This window comes from Mixophyes fleayi, chromosome 4, assembly GCF_038048845.1.
Source record: "Mixophyes fleayi isolate aMixFle1 chromosome 4, aMixFle1.hap1, whole genome shotgun sequence".
Taxonomy (NCBI): domain Eukaryota; kingdom Metazoa; phylum Chordata; class Amphibia; order Anura; family Limnodynastidae; genus Mixophyes; species Mixophyes fleayi.
Window position 1 is genome coordinate 300,387,080 of NC_134405.1, and position 12,260 is coordinate 300,399,339.

Consider the following 12,260-nt stretch of genomic DNA (forward strand, 5'->3'; position numbering starts at 1 on the left):
AACATGTCAACAGATTATAGTTCAAATAACTCGGCTGAAACTGTTAAAATATATCCTTCCACTCAGGGGTGGGCTGGCAAGTTTCAGTCCGGGGGGCACACAGGCGGCCGCATCACATGACACGCGATGCGACGCGGCCGCATCACGCGTCATGTGATGCGGCCGCCTGTGCATTCTGTTTATGCCGACGGCACCGCTTGTGTCCACGGGCCAGCCCGCCCCTGCTGCCACTCAGTACAGTATTGCATGAACAGACAAATGTATGTGTTTTTTACCTACATGTCTTTAAAGAACCACTGAACATAAAATACTATTCATAAGTATGCGTGGCTCTGCACATAAGAATTCATATTATTGACCCATGACATTGGTTGCATGCCATTTTTTTTGTCTGAGCTAAAAATGAGGTAAAAGATTCTAGTAAACTTATACTGCTGTTAACTGGTTTTGTAATATAGGGGTCTATTTATTAAACTTCATATACCGCCGGGACCCTTCTTGAATAGGCTCTCGGCAAAAACATACCCTGTGATTTATTGTTAGAAGCCTTAATGATAGTCCCCACAGTATGTTACAATATATCTTTTCATATTTCATCTACTAATATTTTAGGTCTAATGGACTTTAACAAAACTTTTTTGGGTGTAAAGTAATATGTATTAAAATGAGTATCCTATAATGAATAATAATAAATAAGTAACATTGAACAATGGGAAAAGAAAATAAACACATCATCATCAACATTTATATAGCGCCAGCAAATTCCGTAACGCTTTACAATTGGGGCATGCTATATTCACGGGGGAAATAATAGTAGTGTTTAGAGCTTTAACTGTTGTATAAAGCTGTGTTTTGAAGCTGAAAAATAATTTTGAAAAAAGAAACAAGACTGAGAGTAAATATTGTGCAATAAAGCCATTAATGAGTTTCCTGAACTGCTGTTAGTAACCTCTGTACCCAGCATCATTAAACAACATTAGTATCCCGGTTACACTTCTGCAGGGTACAAGTACTCTATGATAGTTATTTCATGTCTCTTTCAGAAGTCAGCTAATCTAGTAAAATTAATGTAAACTATGTTTAAACTTTACAGTTGCTTAATCCTTTCCAAACAAATTATAATTCCAGCACATTTCTAACTGGTTATTGATATGACTAGTGAGAAACATGCTACCTGGTTGGTAAGTGATTAGCACTTCTGCCTCACAGCACTGGGGTCATGAGTTCAATTCCCAACCATGGCCTTATCTGTGTGGAGTTTGTATGTTCTCCCTGTGCTTTCCTAGGTTTCCTCTGGGTGCTCTGGTTTCCTCCCACACTCCAAAAACATACTAGTAGGTTAATTGGCTGCTATCAAAATTGACCCTAGTCTCTCTCTCTCTCTGTCTGTCTGTCTGTGTGTGTATGTTAGGGAATTTAGACTGTAAGCTGACTCCTGTAGAGAATAGAAGATTACAGAAATCTTCTCTCTCTCACTTCAGTGCCTCCACCCAAGTCTTCTACACAGTATGATGGGAGATGGTGGAATGTGGACTGTGCATCCACCAGGGGTTGACTCAGGAAACCCCTTGCACCTGACCACACTAACCCTCTAAATAATAATGTACCGCACACTTTGGTTGCAAACAATCAACTGGATTTATTTAGTTTTATTTTGGGGAAAATAAATGGGAGAGGTGTATTTCAATACAGCTAGATTCTGAATGGGATAAACGGGGCAGCGGGTAAGATGGTAATCAAAGGTAACGGTACAGTAATAACTAAGCAACAAGATGGCCACCACAGGTATACTCACTGGCGCCCATACTCTCCCACAACGCACCCACACACAGCGTGGAAATATAAATTAATAATAATCACAGTCCTGTCAATATTAAATAGTTTGTGAGGTTAATTAATTAATTTTGGTGCACTTGTTGAATCGTTGGTAACTTTCGTTATATGTCTGACAGGTGATATATGTGTAGCATTATGTAAAGAGGTCTAACTGGAAGAATTATAGGTATAGCGTTCTTTTCCTAATGCAACATTAATGGTGTCACAGTGTTTGATGTTTGAGTACTTATCTCTCTCTTTCTGGATAAAGATGAGGGTCTCAGCCACTGTCGGTTCACGGACAACCTGAAAGCCTGATCTTGCTAGCTGTCCCTCTCTGCTCACACACAATTTGCTAATAGTGGGAGTCTCCCTCTCCGCACATAGACTCGCTTTGCTATGTAATCTCCTCAGGCTGATTTTCTGCTAGCTAGCAGACCTTTCTGTGCAAAGCTACACTCAGCTTCCCTTTACATATATATATATATATATATATATATATATATATATATATATATATATATATATATATATATTAAATATACAGAGAGAGAGAGAGAGGGTTTTATATAGTGGCTGCTTTCAAATGCACTCTGTTAAAGCAGAGACTGTTTGTTCCATATATTACATATTAATATGTGTCAAACTGACTGACAGGTGTCAAAGACTTCCTCAAATTGGCCAGCCCTACACTCATGTAGAATAAATTAATTTATTATTTCAGCACATTTGTTATTATTTTACATACGTTAAAATTAAAAGTATTCTTTAAAAAATTGTTGTTGTTTTTTTCATTCTACAACAATTTATAAAGAACTCCTTACATTGATATCTGTTTTCAAGCACTATGGCTTCCACTCAAGCAGTATCCTGTTTTGTCCTCATTAATTGCGTAATTATCATCGGAGGACTGCCTTCAAGCTTTTTTAAAATGAGCAGCGTCGAGAGAAATTGCATATTTTAATTAAAACTAGCTACATTTTCATTGACATAGTTTGTTTCCCCTTAAAACACTAAGCACATGTCTGCCTACATAAGATGACTCGTTATGTAACTAAAATGCATTTTATTAGTTCACCGCTAAAAGTATGCAATGTATTTCTATGTCATCAAGTCAATCAAACATTTATAATAGTGCAAGATTACAAATGCTGTGTGAGGCATTACACCATGTGATCTCTTTAACTACTTTATGAACTTTGCTATCAGTTGTAATTTTTTAAAAGTTAAAGAAGAAATAGAATCTTCATTAACAATATAGTAATAATAATAATACATCATCTGCTATTTTCAAACCAAGTCTCCATGGAGACTTTGGTTTATAATTTCAGTACATTACCAGCATCAATATTATTTTTTTGTCCCATATATATAGGTTAACATTTTCTGGTGGTTATTTTTATGTATTTATTTCAAATCTTATTTATTCAGCAGTGACATATGTACTGCATGCTGCACACATGAGATTTGTTTTGCCGAAAGGGAAACTCTCCCTCTCTAAGCAATTCCAAAGTTTCACAAGAAAAATACAAAGCAAACTTAAAATTAATGGTTTTTAAATAGTATTACAAAGCAATGCTTTGCACATTTTTTTTCCACCTGAGCCTACATGGTGGTAATAAGAAATGCTTTATGTGATGCATGACAAATGTGTGAATAATGATTCTGCTTGGAATTACCTCTAATTGGCTGGGTAGGCAGAAGGATTTATATGGCAAGTGAAGCATCACTGAAAGGTATAAAGCATTGCTGCTATTGTAAAACACAATAACCACACCACTACAAATGGTGATCAGAAATGCAAAAAGTAAAAATAATAAAAAGTAAAATAATAAAATATGTTTACTTTTATAAATTCATAACGTCTAGCCGTATTGACACAGATTTCTTCTGATAAGGATTTTTGATACAAAGAAAAATCTAAATAACTTTTATTTTACATTATTATTATTATTATTATTATTATTTTTAGTTATTATTATTTCAGAGTAATTATTAATTCAGAGCAAATTGCAAGAAGTGTCTTTTCAACATATCACTGTAATATGACCTAAATTATTCTTGCTGCTTTATATTGATTTCCATGTCCTGTTCCTAATTAGCTTTAAATATTACCATTCATGTTTTTTATGCCCTCTAATTATTATGTACGTTAAGGAAAATTCAGATTTTATGTGATAAGAAATTCAAAGCTTAAGGGAATTTTTCACCTTCAGACATCTTTAATTTTATTGTTTTTTAAATGCCACCCTTGGACATTGACTAAAGTAATTGCTTTACATTTGTGACTTTCAACTTTATTTCCCTCCCAAATCTATGATCTAGAAGGAGTTTTTCTGTTTCTTGCCCTTGGTTAAAACACAGCTCAGCTCTGCTCTGCGCATATAAATGTAATCCCAGAGCAGTTTTATGTTGTATTCAAGGGCAGTAAAATAGTTCTGCTGGGTGTTTTGAAAAGCACAGACAATTAAAGCGATTTATTTAGTAGCATTAGCTTTCTTTTTGTTTTTTTGTTTTTTTTAAAAAGTATACGTAGAAGACATTATATAGACACTGATTATACTATATACACAGTAAACAACACGTATACTGTTTTATATAATTAAATACATCAGTTTACTGCTACAGAATATGCACGGTACATGAAAATCGGCTACATTAAACCAAGAGAATATTTGCAGTGAAATTAATCAACAATAATTGTGCAACACAAGAATAAAAACATTGGCTTTCTCTGGTCTAATGTACCTGATTTTCACATTGCAATACTAGATGAGATTAGGTCATTCATTTAATTATCAAATATATAAAAATAACATCTGTTCTAAAAACAAGCTGGGAAGCTGGAGAAGTTCCAGAGAACAAGTAATGAAATCTACTCTATCCAGATGCCAGCTACAGGACAAATGCTACTAATTGGGATATAGTCAGACAGAAAAAAATGAACATTGTGTTCAGCAGCATCAACAACAAGGAAGCTGTACTCTATAAGAATTTTAAGTGCTAAGAATACCAATCCAGTGGTTCTGTGTTTCCACGTAGCAGTTTATTTTAATAGCGTCAGCAGCCAATTTATTTTCATGGTGAGACAACTTGATGGTTCCGTTGGAGGATAAAAGGTCTCTAATTGTTTAGATTTGATGAAATGTACAGTTGCATGCGGCCAGTTTCGAAAGCATGAAAAAAACAATATTAATTGGCATTTTCTTGTCTATTTCAGGAAAAAGATGTGACCCCTGATCAGATGCTGCTAAAGAAGGTCAGAGAAGCATCCGTTCAAATTGAAACTCTATCTGCGTTTAAGCCAGAAAGCAGCAGTAGGTCTTCAAGTTCTCCTTACACCGATTTCTTTCTGGCTTTAGCCATTTGCAATACGGTGATGGTCTCCACAGCAACTGAGCCCAGGCAGAGGGTAAGCCTAGTGGACATTTAGTGTATGACACTTTAATATCACTCATATCAGAACTCCCTTGTAACCAGAGGACTGAGATCCAACCAAAATGTTTATAGTCTGTTCTCTTTGAGACATCAATTCAAATAACATTTTTGTATTTATTAAGTTAAAAAAAAAAAACTGAATACAGCCCCTATCCTAGAGGTTACAAAGATTTCTGGTGCTGAAACAGATGCCAGTATTAGAATATTGTTTATAAATCCTGAATAAAGAATAAGTTTTTAAAAGCCAATGTAAAATGACAGCAAAAAAGTTTAATTTTAAATGGAATTATAGTTCACACATAGTGTTCAACTTGTTTGAAGAATTTTCTGTAAAAATTGTGACTCATCCAGACTGCTATTGCAACACCCAAATGAGCCCAGACACACGAGTTGGGACAGCTCTCATCTAAATTAAGTGATGCACAGTATTAGGCACCCATTATCATGCTTTACTTCCATATATATATATATATATATATATATATATATATATATATATATAATATATATGGAAGTAAAGCATGATAATGGATGCCTAATACTATATATAAATATATATATAAATATATATTTCATTTTCATTGGTTGATCATAGTGTAATCTGTGTTACATAGCAAGTACAGTTGAAGAAAGACACAAGCCCATTAAGTTCAACCATTCAGACATTCTGATAATTCATGTACTGTCTTACACCTGTATAATTTCTTGCATACTGGTCCTTTAGCCAAAATTTAACAGGTGTGATCAGTGCTCTTTCAGCTAAACCAAGACCTAAATATTTTCTGTTTTATGAATTTGCTTTTCTTTTCTGTGTGTTTTTAAGGTTACAATGGCTCCATTGCTGAAACCATCAGCCCCATCTTTGGAAAAGTTTCAGCATTTGTTCCAAAAGCTAAAATTATTGAGGCTTAGCCAGTCCTCCGCCTCCACTCCATCTAGCTCTGACCCTACAACCCCTTCCAGTTCAAAGAAAAATAAAGTTAGTCCAGATAACATGTCCCATTGTAGCTCGGGTGAAGCTGAAAATCAAAGCAGTGGGAGAGAGGACTCTTCAGCAAGGAAAGACAGCGGTGACAACTGTATTGATGAAATGTTTAGCGCTGTTGATCCATTCAATATAGAAGATGAGTTCTGCTATGAAGCAGAAAGCCCCGATGAGGCTGCATTGGTCCATGCTGCAAGAGCATACAGCTTCACCCTAATGTCCCGCACCCCTGACCAGGTGACGATACGGCTTCCACAAGGTACCCTGCTCACCTTTGATCTTATGTACACCTTGGGCTTCGACTCCGTCCGAAAAAGAATGTCCGTGGTGGTTCGTCACCCAATAACAAGGGAAATAATCGTTTACACCAAAGGAGCTGATTCTGTGATCATGGACTTATTAGATGACCCAGCCAAAGGTAAATGAGCATGTTCATTCATTTAGATCTGCAATTTAGGGAATGATTATTTACCGATTGCCACACTTGTGTAAATAAAAAAAAGGCCAAACACATATCACTTCACAATATAAAGTTTTGGGGTTCTTTGACTTTAAGCTTCTGTTGGAGGTCTGGTGGTTCAGTTCAGCCATATTACATGATGGCAAGGAAAGGAAGCTCATAGAGTCGAATCTGTGATAATTTAAGGTATTGATCCGTACATGTACTGCCGAGATCCTTCTAAAATAGTCTTTGGAAAGCTTTTGCCAGGTGGATCTCGGCAAAATTATTTGCTGGCGGTAATCTTTTCTGAGATTGGGAGAAACCTTATCTCCGTCGAAAGCATCCATTTTCACAGGAAAGAATAGGTCAACTCCCATTCCAGTGGTGCATGCAGGGGGGGTTTCTGGGTCTCCAGAACCCCCCCTCCGCTTAAAAAGTGCCCTACATATCGGCACTGTACTATACAGCAGCCGCAGCGCTGTCTAAGAAGCATCCGGCGGCGGTGCGCCGCGGACGCTTCTTTGACAGCGCCGCGGCTGTTGTATAGTACAGTGCAGCCGAAACGGAGCTCTCTAGGGTTTTTTTTTTTTCGGTGGTGGAGGAAACACCCCCTGAAAAATCCTCCGTGCACCCCTGCATTCATAAATAGGCCCCCTATTGTTTTACTATATTTAATATTATCTAATATGCTCCTTGATTCTATTATTCTGTTTTTATGTATATTCAGTAAACTGTTTCTTGTTAAAATACAAATGTTCAATGCATGGTTTTATACTCCTGCATTCTATTTGTGCTTTTCAGGAAGGTTTTTATATCTGTTCAGTTTTATATATTCAATACCTTTTAATATGATACACATCTGCATCATGTATATACTTTCTTTCAATGTAGAGAGCAAAACATATCTTTACTGATAAACAGCTCTGTTCTTTTTTGCAGATGCTGTTTCCAATTTAAGTTCTGCAGTTTTATAAAGCATAATAGTCAATGAAAAATACTATCTGGCAGTATTTTTTTTATTTTCTTTAATAATCTGTAATGAATATATTCAATTGTCCACAAGCATGTTGTCTATATAATAAAAATACCTATGAAAAAGGCAGAGAGAAGCTAAAATGATATAACACTGCATATAGTCATACTTGCCAACTCTTCCGGAAAGTCCGGGAGACTCCCGAAATTCGGGTCAGTCTCCCGGGCTCCCACGAGAGCTGGCATTTCTCCAGCATCCCTGGACTTCCCTGTCAAAATTACGCGATTCACCAAGAAACGCCCATTAGTCACGCCCCTCTCCCGGACGTCACATACTTAAAGGAGGTAAGTATGCATATAGTAAGCATTACGGGACACGTGAAACCTAATAATTCCATGATTTAAAGGTGAAAATACCCTTTAAGTATCAGGTCAAATTTGTCTTATTTAGACCACACTAATAGTAACTTTATTGCACCCTGGAAATCTAAGTAAACAGCTGTATGGCATTCTTGGAGTTATGATGTCAATTCAAAATGTGTATCTGTGTTTACTAATACTTACAAATACAATTTTCTAAACGATACATGATATCCCGTAATGCAAAGTTCTTCTGGCTTAATGTGTTTCAGCTAACATAAGTGAGGAGAAGAAATTACGAAAAATTCAATCAAGAACTCAGAGGCACCTAGACTGGTACGCCAGGGATGGACTGAGAACACTGTGCATAGCTAAAAAGGTAAGGGATATGTTATATTTTTCCACCTCTCCCATAATTAAGGTGCACCGTGTTCCTGAGTAACTGATTAACTAGAAAACCAGCTTTTCTTCTCCACATTGAGGGCAGGAACCAGAAAGTGTGTCTACTGGAAGAAAGTTCTGTTCTGAAAGACTAAAGAACTTCCACGCAATGGAAAACACACATGAGATGATTATTATTCCGCTAGAATATTTTATTTATAAGGCTGCATTACATTCTGCAGCATTATAAAGTTGAAATCTACAGCATGATTTACTTTTACATTGGATAAAGGCGTTTCTCTGCTGAAGTGCAACTGAAAGGTGCAAAATGCATCCCGTTAAAAGTATAGGATGAGGACCTTCATCAGATCAGAGCTGGTCCAAAGCTAAAGCGTATTCATGGCATGAAAATAGCTATGTGCTTCTCTATTATGTAAGGAACACGGCTAAAAATGCGTCCTCTCAACCTCTTCATTTATGTAGTCTTGCTCAGCGTTTTTCCACCGCTCCACAAAATCAGGTGCATGGGCATGCCTATACCGCACTTGGCAAGGAACGTCCTTGCTCCACTCCTATTGGCTGCTGCATCTTTCTACCGCTTCAGAATGCTGCCATCTTCCTCTCCAAACCCATATGATTTGGTGACAATATAGGTGCATTGTAAAGGATCTCTGTGTTCTTAAATATGTCAGCCTTTCGTGTAGTAGACTTTGTTATTGCCAATATCATATACTTGGAAAAAATGCCTAATGTGTGTATGGAACACTACACACAACATGAAGGCTTATTATTTCTCTGTCATTGTCTTTTTATCCATGTGATTTCTATGGATGCTTAAACTTTACATCTACATAGGTCTTAAGTGAAGAAGATTTTGAGCGGTGGTCGAATTTCCGTGAGGAAGCTCAAGCGGCTATTGATAATAGGGAAGAATTGCTTATGCAAACTGCTCAACATTTGGAAACTAATCTCACTCTACTTGGTAAGTTAAAAACACCGATCATATTGGATCCTTTAATTTCTAGTTTTTGCTGACTACACTGCATCAGGGCAAAATCATGTTGTACTGCAGTCGGGGTAGGGAGGGGGTACGGCAAACTTAAAATGTTTGCACAGATTTAGAGTTGTGAGGAGGACACTGCTATATTTTCAGCACACAAAGATCCATCGCAAGTTACTATACTAGTTACTGTTCAATCCAATTACTATTAGATTGAATATGGGTTGCTTTGCATTTGAGGTCTAATTTAACATACATTTAACCAAGCCTTTGTATGATGTGCATGCTGATATCACAGGGATTTCTTCTTGTAAATGCAGATGTACTCAGCACTGTGGCATTTAGCAAACAGCGTTCACTTTGGGCACCATGTGTAATGATGGGGAGACCAGAAATCCACTCTGTATAGTTTCCAGTCCCACCACTGAGCACCCTGGCTTTCAGTCCGGGATTACATATGACATTGTGAAATAAGGCCCAAGCCGGTTCTTCTTCTGTATACAACAAGTGGATGTGAAGGGCTTAAAGTTTCCTCTGTTAAACAATGCAAATACAATGGACAGGTCTTTCTGTATGCATCTAATACATTTGCATCTTGCTACATGACCACACCAGTTTCATAGGGCCCCACAATCTTCTCCAGAGTCAGTAGCACAGCTGGAGTTTAAAGAGACTCATTTGTTTTAGATCTTCCACCTGTCCTGATTTAGACGGGATAGTCGTTCTGATTTGAGGGGGGTGTCACAACAGTCAGGACCTCTACCCTAACTAATGGGAATGTGGGAGGTATTTCCCGCTCACCTGCCGTGGCAATGCAAGGGTCCTTTTAGGGAAGGGGGTTGAGAGCAGTCTAGTGCTTCAGAAGCTCTAGGCATAGCCCCTTTTGAGTACCTGCTTCGTTTCCACCAGGACAATGTTGGGAGGTAATGGTGGGATTTGTTTTGCATAAAATGTTGAACAGTGTTCTATTCATGAAGAAATATTCAAATGCATGATTCACTTTCTTTTAGGGAAAGTTCATCGCAGAATAAGAAAGGGCCTATAGTTAGGACTACACTTTGTAACCACTATATTATTATTTCTATCAACAAGGTGCAACAGGCATTGAGGATCGTCTTCAGGACGGAGTTCCAGACACCATTGCTGCCTTAAGAGAAGCTGGTATAAACGTCTGGGTGTTGACTGGTGACAAACAAGAAACTGCCATTAACATTGCGTACTCATGCCAACTTCTGGACCAGGGCGACGTGGTGTTTACAATCAATACTGAGAGCAAGGTGGGTTGAATACATCTCATATGTTGCATAATGTTGCTATGATTCACATTAAATCTGTTCTCCTTCTTTGAAGTAATAATGGCTACATTGCTTGTATATTGCATGACTACTGTATCCCAAGCAGCACCATACTAGGTGATGTGGTATTACTACCGCAGTGCAGGGCCTACAGGGCCCAGAGATGAGTGAGGGCCCACAGCTGCTGCATCTCATGCAATGACAGTAGTATACCCACCGCCTACACCCACTATCATGTCAGCGAAGTGAAGTTGAATCAAAGCTTCACTGCACATGTGCAGTCCCCATTCACGGTCAAAAGAGCAGAGTGGAGGCCGCGGGAGGTGCATCGCTAGGTCCCTCTTCCAAATTGTGATATGAGGCCACTCGATATAGTGTTCCCCTCCTGGTGCAATATTTCCTGACCATAACATTCTAATAGAAGAAGATAATGTATGAAATATTTGCATTGATAATTGACAGAAGTGTATGGACAGTAAATGTCAGTTCTTGTGAAACCTGTTCTGTTCATGGCTCTATATTGCTTAGTGGCACGAAAGGATGCGTCATTAGATGTCATATGACTTTGTCCGAACCAAATGCTTTTGAAGCGTTGCATACCTATGATGCTTTGTCAGCAAAGGTCACTGTGCTCAAAATATGTGGCTTTTTTTTTTTATGTCAATATAACAATGCTCTAAATAATGAGTCTGTTTTGTGTCCAAAACTAGGGTTGCAATGTTAGAGTTTACTGGCACACTTACTTCTTTATATGTCCTTTCAAAGGTAGCTAGGCCAAGATAAATATGTTGATATGTTGCAGATGCGAATGAACTCTACTTGTTTTGGTATGTTGCTCACTGCACACCGCCATATTTCCGGTTAATATCTGTCACATCCAGAGGCACTAGGCTGAATGGAAAACAAAAATCTATGAAGTTAGCAGGAATTTTTTAACTCCTTTTACAGGTTTACGTCTTAAAATGAATCAATTTACATTAAAAAAAACAACTTTAGTTCTCATAAAGTTTTATTTCATTTTTACTGTTTATATTTATAATGTTGCAAAAGCTGAGCGGATGGAAAACTGATGAGGGCAGCATAAAATACTCACTTATTTGTTTCACTTATTACAAAAGTATCATTTTTCAAGACAGTGATTTCAGTTTGTTACTTGCATTTTATTTCTCTGTAGCACCATTTTTTTGTAGATTGAATTGGAGGCCTAGTGTCACACATAAGTAGTTTATTTGCAACTCATGAGACACAATCTCCTCATGTTGTAGTACAATCATCATTTGTTTGTATAGAATTATAAACCATTTGGATTAAACAGGACATATAAAAATACACCTCACTGCAAAAGTGTTTTCTCACCTGTTTCCTTTGTCACATTACCATAACATTTATTAATGTAAACATAGTTATTGCTTAACCTGGCTGCTTTACAGTTGAATCACAAATAATAAACTAACCGGTTTTATGTAATGACTGCCATCTATAGAATGTGCCGCTCTATTTAAGCAACTGTAATTCAAACTGGTTCTTGTTATTATACGCATCACATGATAAATTCCACTTTACAAACATATA

General features: G+C 37.3%; 1 protein-coding gene across 2 annotated transcripts in view; it reads left to right on the forward strand.

Annotated features, from left to right (window-relative positions):
- Positions 1 to 12,260, forward strand: part of ATP10B (ATPase phospholipid transporting 10B (putative)) — a 153,846-nt gene that overhangs the window by 127,241 nt on the left and 14,345 nt on the right. For both annotated transcript variants that reach the window (XM_075209878.1, XM_075209879.1), the window contains 5 exons: positions 5,036 to 5,227; positions 6,077 to 6,656; positions 8,285 to 8,391; positions 9,249 to 9,375; positions 10,486 to 10,670. In XM_075209878.1, the coding sequence (XP_075065979.1) occupies positions 5,036 to 5,227; positions 6,077 to 6,656; positions 8,285 to 8,391; positions 9,249 to 9,375; positions 10,486 to 10,670 (1,191 nt within the window). The remainder of the gene's footprint in view (positions 1 to 5,035; positions 5,228 to 6,076; positions 6,657 to 8,284; positions 8,392 to 9,248; positions 9,376 to 10,485; positions 10,671 to 12,260) is intronic.